The sequence below is a fragment of the Rhinolophus sinicus genome, linkage group LG05 (assembly GCF_036562045.2).
Source record: "Rhinolophus sinicus isolate RSC01 linkage group LG05, ASM3656204v1, whole genome shotgun sequence".
NCBI lineage: Eukaryota > Metazoa > Chordata > Mammalia > Chiroptera > Rhinolophidae > Rhinolophus > Rhinolophus sinicus.
In genome coordinates, this window is record NC_133755.1 from 164,825,024 (window position 1) to 164,834,658 (window position 9,635).

General features: G+C 32.8%; 1 protein-coding gene across 1 annotated transcript in view; it reads left to right on the top strand.

Moving 5' to 3' along the window:
• PEX3 (peroxisomal biogenesis factor 3) overlaps nucleotides 1–6,594 on the top strand; it is a 32,273-nt gene extending 25,679 nt beyond the window's left edge. The window contains exons 11-12 of the mRNA XM_019744459.2: nucleotides 3,389–3,485; nucleotides 5,790–6,594. Of these exons, the coding sequence (XP_019600018.1) occupies nucleotides 3,389–3,485; nucleotides 5,790–5,873 (181 nt within the window). The 3' untranslated portion in view covers nucleotides 5,874–6,594. The remainder of the gene's footprint in view (nucleotides 1–3,388; nucleotides 3,486–5,789) is intronic.
• The last annotated feature ends 3,041 nt before the right edge of the window (nucleotides 6,595–9,635 follow it).

Here is a 9,635-nt window from a genome sequence, read left to right on the forward strand (position 1 = left end):
AGTCACTTCTGTCTCACATCAGAGACTGGAGTTTTTAATTATTCTTCCACACTGACTAATTAGGATTTATTTTAAGACCACTAGGATGGTTAAAGCTTTAAGAAATCTATGACAGTACTTTATAACATTAATAAGTAGGACAAAAAAACAACAAAAACATTACCTTTAGTGTTACTGAAAAGGCATTCAATAAAATTTAACATTTATTATTAATAAAATCTTTTAGAAATAAGAAACACTTTTTACATAATAAAAGAATATTTGAAATCAAAAGTTGTACTTAATGTTACAACACTAGAATTATTTCCATTAAATTCTAAAACAATATAAAGATGGTCACTATTTGGAAGGAGACTAGACTTTGGCTGGTGAGCACACAATGCAGCATACCGATGATGTATTAGAAAGTTGTACACCTGAAACTTACATAATGTTACTGACCAATGTCACCCCAATAAAGTTATTTATTTTACAAATTTTAGAAAAGATGGTCACTACTGACATATTTATTCAGCATCTTTTTTTTTTTTTTATTAGTTTCAGGTGCACAAGACAAAGCAAAACTTAGACGTTTATCATTTATATCCCTCACTCTGTGTGAACCCCCCTCCCCTCTATTCAGCAACATTTTATTCTAACCAATGCAGTGAGGCTAGGAAATGACTGATTTTGAGAACAAAATGCAAAAACACCATTAATTTTTATATATTTATCTTGCAAATAGACAACTTCCTGAACATTTATTACTATATAATAAACTATTTGCTGACTCTTGATTTTCTAAGTTAAATTCTTTCAAAAATGATATGTCAGTTTTGGAAAGGGAGGGAAAAAATAATTGTTATATAAATGTGACATAATTTTACACTTAGAAACCCAAATCAACTAAAAATTGTGAAGTTAGCCTCCCAAAATTAATCTATAAATGTAACCGAAGTACCACTAAATTAGGGATTAGAAGGTGGTTGCTTTATTTTTGAATCTGAAAAATTGACAGTAAAAGTGATCTGGAGGAATAAACGGCTGAGAATATTCAAGAAATTATTGAAAAAGTAGAGGAATGAATGTACTTCACCTATAGAACATAGAATATAATGTGTAGTTATTAGAGTAATGTTATTCATAAAAGAGTAGATAAAGCAATGGAATAGTATGTAATAGCCACAAACGGAGTCTAAAATATGCAGGATATTGGCACACGACGAAGATGAGGAAGAGCTATATTATTTCATAAATGTTAATAAGACAAATAGTCATTTTACAGTGACTAATTGTAAAATAGTAATAATAAAATTAAGTCCTCCTGTACCATACGTATAGCGTGTGTGTGTGTGTGTGTGTGTGTGTGTGTGTGTGTGACCAGGAGGTTTAAACAATAAAAACATAAATGAACTGATAGAAAACAACTGTTTGATCTCAAAGTGGAGGAAATCTTTCTAAGAATGAATGAAAACTTTAGATAAACAAAATGATAGGTTTTATTGTAAAATTTAAAACATAGATCAAACAAGTTTTGTTAACTTTATAATTAATATTAAATGCAAATGATAATGTTGGGGAAATGTTTGCAAACTATATATGTCATACAAAGAAGTTAATAGCATTATATACACATCGGTTAAGGAAGGAAATACCCACAGAAAGAAATGGTCATAAACACAGATACTTCACAAAAGAACAGAGAGAAATGGCCAATCTGTCCCTTCATCGAACATCTATTTATTGAGCACATGCTATGTATCAAGTGCTGTACTAGGTCTCTACCCTCATGGATCTTACCATCTAGTAGGAGAAACAGACAGTAAACATAATTGTACAAACTATGATAAGTGTTAGAAAGGAAAAGAACAATGAACGTGTAATGGAAGTATTGGAACAAACACGAAAAGTGCAAGCGTATTTTTCCCTGAGGAAATCATTTGAACTGAAATCTAAAAACTGAGTGACTATTAAATACACCTTGGACTGGAGTGAGGCAGTTGAGATTAAAGACAGAAGCCACAGGCCAAAGACTTTTGAAGACAGGAGGACCAAGTTTCACTTTGAGGACCTGGAAGAAGGCCGGTGGCAGTGGAACAGACGGAAGGGGGAAAAGAGTGGTGTGAGATGAAGTTGGGGCGAGAATTCAGCACCGATTATGGCTCTCGGCTTGAGAATGCTGGGAGCCACTAGAGAAGTGGCAGGATTTGCCTTGCAGGATCACTTTGCTTTGTGGAGAAGGACTTGGGAAAGTGGAAGCTGGAGTGGGACATAGCAGTAGATGAATGAAGACTTTGATTAATTGATTCAGCAAGTGCGTATTGAACATGCACTGTGCACCAGGGCCTTTACTGGGTGCTAGGAGAATACAGTGAGTAAAGCAGATGTGGAACCTAACTTCATGGACCTTGTGTGATAGTGGTCTCTTCAATTTCTGTTGGAAACACAACAATCTGTTTTTTAAGAGTCATTTCATACATAATAACATCATATCACATATAATCATTTAACAATCATTATACATAATCTCACATTTATTCATCTCACGAATGTTCAGACAAGAGGTAATGCTTAGTTTGGACTAGGTTTGGCAATGGGGAAAAGTAGATACATTTGAGAAATATTTAAGATTGTGGAGAGATTGGATATAGGATACAGGAGAAGTAAGTGCCAAGACTAATGCTTAGGTTTCCTGCTTACACAGCAGGATAAGTAATGGTACAATTCACTGGAGTGGAGGGGAAAAACAGTAAACATTGCTAGAAATTAAGAGAAATATCAAAACTGTTGAGATATCATTTTCAGCTACCAAACATACAATGATTAAAGAAAAAGATAATGCTTGGCATTTTAGAAGGCATGATGGAGCAGGTATTCTCACACACTGCTGGAAAAGCAGAGGGCATTTGGCAATATACATTTTATTTTTTAAATATATTTTTTAAACCTTAAAAATATTAATACCCTTTGACCCAGTAATCCCATGTTAACACAAAGAGTTATTTATATTAAGGAAAATTAGGCAAAAACTTAAATGCCCAATCTAGGAAGCTGATGATATAAATTGTCACAGGTAGATGGATTACCGTGTAATTAAAAAACACAACTTTGGGAGATATATTAATAAGGTGAAAACTGCTTATGAATTAAAAATTCAAAGCAATATTTCTTTGGAGGTTATAGTTATCTGTTAAAAACACACAAGCATCAATATTTATAAAAATTACTTGAAGAAATTAACCATGATGTCAAGTATACAGTTTTATCTAGGTGGTAGAATTATGTGATTTTTATTTTCTTATGAATACATTAAGGATTTTTCAATACCTATTTATTAATTTTACAATTAAAATGTTAAATACCTGTAAGAAAAGTTCAGAAAATAATTATTACTGTGATGATTTTTCAGTCTTTCCAGTGTCAGCCTGCCTTTAGCTAAGATAATTCCAATAATAAATGGACAGATCCATTCCGTTTGCAGTGAAACACCTAGTCATTTTGTTCAGGTAAGAAGAAAGCTTTGGGGTTTTATAAATAGATTGTATTTTTGGAGGTGGTCCTGTTTGCCTAACGTAAAATTACATTTCTCTCCTGTGATGTTTGTTCAAAGAAACCAAAAACTTGAAACCACATGTGATAGAGTGCCCCATTAGAGTAAGAACGTATCATGGCAAATTGATTAGGTTAGAAATTTCCATCTCCATATTATAGCTCTACACCTGTTAGACTGCATTTTAGTCCAGATACATTCTAGGGGTCAGTGTACAGTTAAGCTGTGCTAGTGAGAATATTGAGCCTTGAGGCAGATTCGTTCCTCAAATTTTAAGGAAAACCAAAACATTTTTGTAGAGAAGTAAAGCATTTTAATAATTAACAAATATAACTATTAATAGTACACCAATAATTTGCTAACTAAACGCTGCATAGACAAGTAGGTTATTGAAATTTTTTCACTAGTCTACCTATTACTCCTTCTTTCTTAGGAAAGCACTTTAGAGCGCATGGAGTGATACTGATATTAAAAGGATAACTTTGAATCCACATAAAGTTTTTTCTGTGTCATTTGCAAACTTGGAAACGGTATTACAAGTAAAAAATGACTTGCAATACCCCTCAATTCCAAACTACTGCAGTAATGTGCAGTGAGAAGAGACCCTGAGCCCTCACTGTAAAGACGGCATCTTCTCAGACAAGTTAGAGTATTTTCTATGTGGACTTTCTACTCAGGAACATGAAGAGCACTGAGTCTTGGGTTGTATTTCTTCTTTTCTCTGTATAGTGTCATTAGCTTGTCCTTCACAAGCTTATTTCCCCTCATTGTTCTGTTCAGTCTTCTTTGCCATGTTTCTCACCCGTGAGAGTTAGGCATTCATATTGCAGAAGAGTGAGTAAAGCTGATCTCATTTCACTTAATTTTAAACTTAATTTAAGCTCAAATGTTTTTACATTAAAAACTTGGTTTTAAATTTTTAATTAAATTTTCACATGTATATCAGTGTGAGAAAAAAGGCTGTAACTTCTGGCATTCAAACCTTAACTTTACTTTTCTCCACTTTCATAAAGTCTCTGGCTACATCACTAGGCCGTTTATCCTGACAGACAAGTGTAATAAAACTGAGCATAATACACCACCAGCAGCCTTGGTGCTTAAGTAATTTATGTGCTACTTAATTAAAATCTGTATAATTGATAATGAAAACAAAAGGTTTCAATCTAGTAAAAATACCACTGATACTGTTTACAAAGTTCTCTAGTGTGACTGGATATAGATTAAATGTATATAATAGGCTGTTAATTGACAAGACTTCCACCAATTTTTTTAACTATCATTTCTATGAGTTAAAATACCGAATGATGTTCAGAGAATTTACCCATGAGATCAAGACTTGCCTAAAGCTCACTTTGGTTTTCTGGTACTTAAGAGGGACACAAAGACTAGGTTCACTTCCTAGTCCTCTGCCTCTCACAGGGGCATTTAACCATTTCTGTGTCAAGGATCTTTCACAGTCTGATGAAGTCTATGGACCCCTTCTAAGAACAATATCTACAAATGCATATTGTAAAATACATAGGGTTTAAAGAAAATCAATTATATAATTTTCAAAATACTTTTAAAAATTGATGTCACAATATTGCTTCTTTGTTCACGCATTATACAAGACGTAATGGCAGTTCATGTAACTTCTACAACTATCATATGATACGAAAATGATTTCTACAGAAGATAAATTCACAAGTTCTGCTAATACTATCACAGTTTGTTGCTTATATTCATGATTGAAGGAAATGCTCGATTTTAGTTAAAGGTTAATGAAAATAAAGATGTAATTTTTTTTCCTTTTCACTCACAAATGCCTTTAGAACCATTGTTCTCAAGTGCGCATGTGTGGTTTATGTATGTGCGTATATATATATATATATATATATATATATATATATATATGACATACTACATATATTCTATATTAAATCTTCTAGAAAGTAATATACCTCAACCACATCATGTCAGCGTCCAGCCAAAGTACCTTTAGACTTGTATCCTTAGTATTGTAATCCTTTACTCAAAAGATATTTATCTGGCACTTGGCACACATAAAAATCCATTTGAAGACCATTTTGGGTCTTTTCTCAAAGTCACACTTGAATATATAGCATACTTACCATCCCTAATATAAGAACCTAAACAATAAATATCTCCTAGACCTTAACGCCACAAAACTTAGACCTAAATTCATTGCTTTATTTCAGAAATGAATTCAAATTATCTGTACTTTTTACAAACTGTAACATTTTATTGTCATCTTTGCTAGGATCTGTTGATGATGGAGCAAGTGAGAGACTTTGCGGCTAATGTCTACGAAGCTTTTAGTACTCCTCAACAACTGGAGAAATGATTTTTTTTTTTCCCAACAAAAACTGGTGGACTTCACTTACTTTTAAAAATATACTGAATAAGTCAACTATATAGGGTAATGATTTGTTACCAAAATGCCTAATAAAAATATATTCTTAAAGTTTCATTTCAGAATGAAACAGATTTGTCATCTTAATGTATTTTTAAACTCATCAACAGACTACTTTTTGTGGGCATATCTGAATGGACACAGTGCAAATATCAGAATTTGTTACACCATGGATATTAGCTTCAAACTGACTGAAAAGTAATGTAGATACTTGTTTTTAATATTTGAAATTCAATTTACTTTGACATTAATACTGAGGTAAAATCTGGTGGGAAATAGGTGTGAAGTTTGGAAAATATGCTATTTAACCAATCATACAGTTCACTGGACTGTGGTGTATAGGTGTAAATTAGACTTTCTCCAGTTACTCTTCAAAAGAATGAATTATTTGTCTTAAATGTACTTGATGGAAGGCTTTTCTTTTTATGTAAATCAGTGAATTTACCAACCATGATCAGGATGTTTTTCCTTTACTATTGTTAACAATCTTAGAAAATTATATAGTGATTTAGAGTCTAAAATTGTGTTGATGCTGTTTACTCACAGTTATTAACTATAGTTTCATTTGTATGTAAATAATTTTAATAACTTACTTTGTATTGATTTTGAGCAGAGTGGATATCTTATTGCAATAAAATATTTTAGTAAAATATGGTTTTGTTAATACTTTATAGCTATTTGTCTCATAGCATTTTTGCTGTTATTTTGGGAAAATGCTAGTTTTCAAGTTTCACTTTAACTGGTAATATAATTGATGCTTTCTTTCAACTTGCTTTAGAAAAAAATAAATAGCATTTCCTTCTGAAAAGAAATAGTTCACTGTCTCTAGTAAATCTGTAGTGCTGTGTTTATAAGGGTAATTAGGGCAGAAATAAATGATGTATCAGTATATTTGATATATTTTCAGTAATTAAGAATATTTTCAGTAACATGGTTTTATGTTCCTCCAACATAACATATAGCTCAATAGTGGAAGGTAGACAATGAATTGTGAAGTCTCTTCTAAGGCCAGGCTAGGCCCGAAGCCAACTGCCTGGAAATCTGTGTCTAGAATATTTAAAAAATAAAAAAAAATGTAACAGTGGAGAGGAGGGCAAATGCTTCTTTTCAAAATGTGGCAGACTATATTATTTCTAATAGGGTGACAGAGACACTGCATTTTGGAAAATTAGTGAATGTGTGTGTAATAGGGCGTCTCTTCCAGCAGTATTAACCCAGGATTTCATCCAAGGAAAATATGAGACTGAACCAGGTGTGGCCTTGTAAGGACAGAAAGCCGAACAGCTGAAAATTATCACCTGGAATCATCTGCATCTGTAGAGTTAATGGCAATTGAAAAGACGACAAGGTAAAAACCAATGTACTTGAAACTAATTGGCCTTAGACATTGCAAATTTGTCTTCCCACAATACAGTAACAGCCCTTGTCTGGGAACCTTAAGTTGTTTAATCTAAAAAGTCATTTAAAGCAGAATATCATAAACAATAAATAACACGTGTTCTTAGATATTTTAATTTAAAATATAAATATTTTTTAGTTGCCAATTATTTAATGTAGGAACAAGGCCTTTTCTACCTCTTCAGTATACATCTGCTTATAGACCTTCTCTATACAAATTACATGCATTACATTACACAGTTGTGAAATAGGTACGAAATTCTTGTAGATTTTCAGTATATTTCCCCAAATCTTGTAGAACTGTTTTGTCCACAGTTAAATAACCAATACCTTAAAAAATAAATAAATAAAAAGGGAACACACTTTTATCTAGACTTTCTATTCAACTTGGTTTTCACAGAAAGCAACTCTTCACACATACATGTCATCAGTTCATGTAATCATGATAAAGAGTTGAGCTGACATCATCAGTTTGGTAAGTATTAGTTTCCTAGAGCTGCCATAACAAATCACAACTAACTGGGTGGCTTAAATCAACAGAAATTTATTCTCCCACAGTTCTGGCACTTAGAAGTCCAAAATCAAGTTGCAAGCAGGCCATGCTCCCTCTGAAGGCTCTAAGGAAGAATCTTTCCAATCCTTCCTTGACTCACCCAGTTTCTGGTGGCCCCAGGTCTTCCTTGGCTTGTAGCAGCATAACTCCAATTTCTGTCTGTCTTCACATGGTCATTTTTTCTGTATCTGAGTTCTCTGTCTCTTATAAGGATACTCTCATTTAGGACCCACCCACATTTAATGTGAGCTTATCTCAATACTTATCTGAATTCCATCTGCAAAGACACTTTCCAAGTAAGATCACATTCTGAGCTTCTGGGTGGACATGACTTGTTGGGGAATATTCAGTATCATTCAATAATAATATTATTCAACCCACTATGACAAACTCAACTAACCCTTGATAAACATATTTTGCAGCAAGTGGAAATCGAAGTGAAGGGTGTGCCAGACAGAAGCCTGCTAACTGAAAGCCCGCAGCTTGCTCTTGCCATCAATCAGTTTGCTTTTTCAAGGAAATGGAGAGCATCAGTTAATCTAGTGAGTCGGTTAAATGGAGATTACTTAAAACAGCTTCTACTTTTCTCCTTCAAACATGTATAAATGTGTTTATTACTGTGCATGTATATATACAATGTGTGTATATATATGTGTGTGATATATATGCATAATACCCTCTAGGTTAATCCATGTTGTCGCAAATGGCAAGATTTCATTCTTTTTATGGCTCAACAATACTCCATTGTGTGTGTATACCATATCTTCTCTACCCATTGATTTATTGATAGACTTCTAGGTTGCTTCCATATCTTGGCTATTACTAGTAATGATGCAGTGAACATAAGGGTGCATATATCTTTTCAAATTAGTGTTTTTATTTTCTTCAGATAAATACCCAGAAGTGGAATTGCTGGATCATATGGCAGCTCTTTTTTAAATTTTTTGAAGAGTCTCCATACTGTTTTCCATAGTGGCTGTACCAATTTACAATCTCACCAACAGTGTACAGGAGGAGTTCCCTTTTTTTCCACATCTACTTCAGCTTTTGTTATTTGTCCATTATTGATGATGCCCATTCTGACAGGTGTGAGGTGATAAATAATTGTGATTTTAATTCTCATTTCTCTGATGCTTGAAGATGTTAAGCATCTTTTCATGTTTTTTGGCCATCTGTATGTCCTCTTGGGAGAAATGTCTATTCAGATCCTCTGCCCATTTTTAATTGGACTGTTTATTTTTTGGTCTTACATTGTATGAGTCCTTCATATATTTTGGATATTAACCTCTTATCAGATCTATCATTTACAAATGTTTTCTCCTATTCAGTAGGCTGTTGTTACGTTTGTTGATGGTTTGTATTTTGTCATTTAGCTCCATAATAGCTACTTATTAACTATATCCTATATCTAATTATAATTTTCTTAAATATTTCCACTTGTCTCCTTTATTCTCAATGTGTAAATAAAGGTGGACAGGGTAAGAATTTAAGTGGTTGACAGATTTTAGTCTCAAAAATACTTTTTTCAAAAAATGACCCTACTTTTAGATTCTATAACACTGCTTTTTTGAGTTTGTTTGGGTTTTTTCCTTTTTTTTTTTTTTTTTTTTTGCTGTTTCTTAGTCTAGTGTTCGGGATCACGTAAATCTGTCCACATTGTATCTCTAATATAATGTTAATAGAGATTTAGAACTATTAAAGTATTTATTCATGTAAATACTTTGGCATGGTTTCAAAAATTT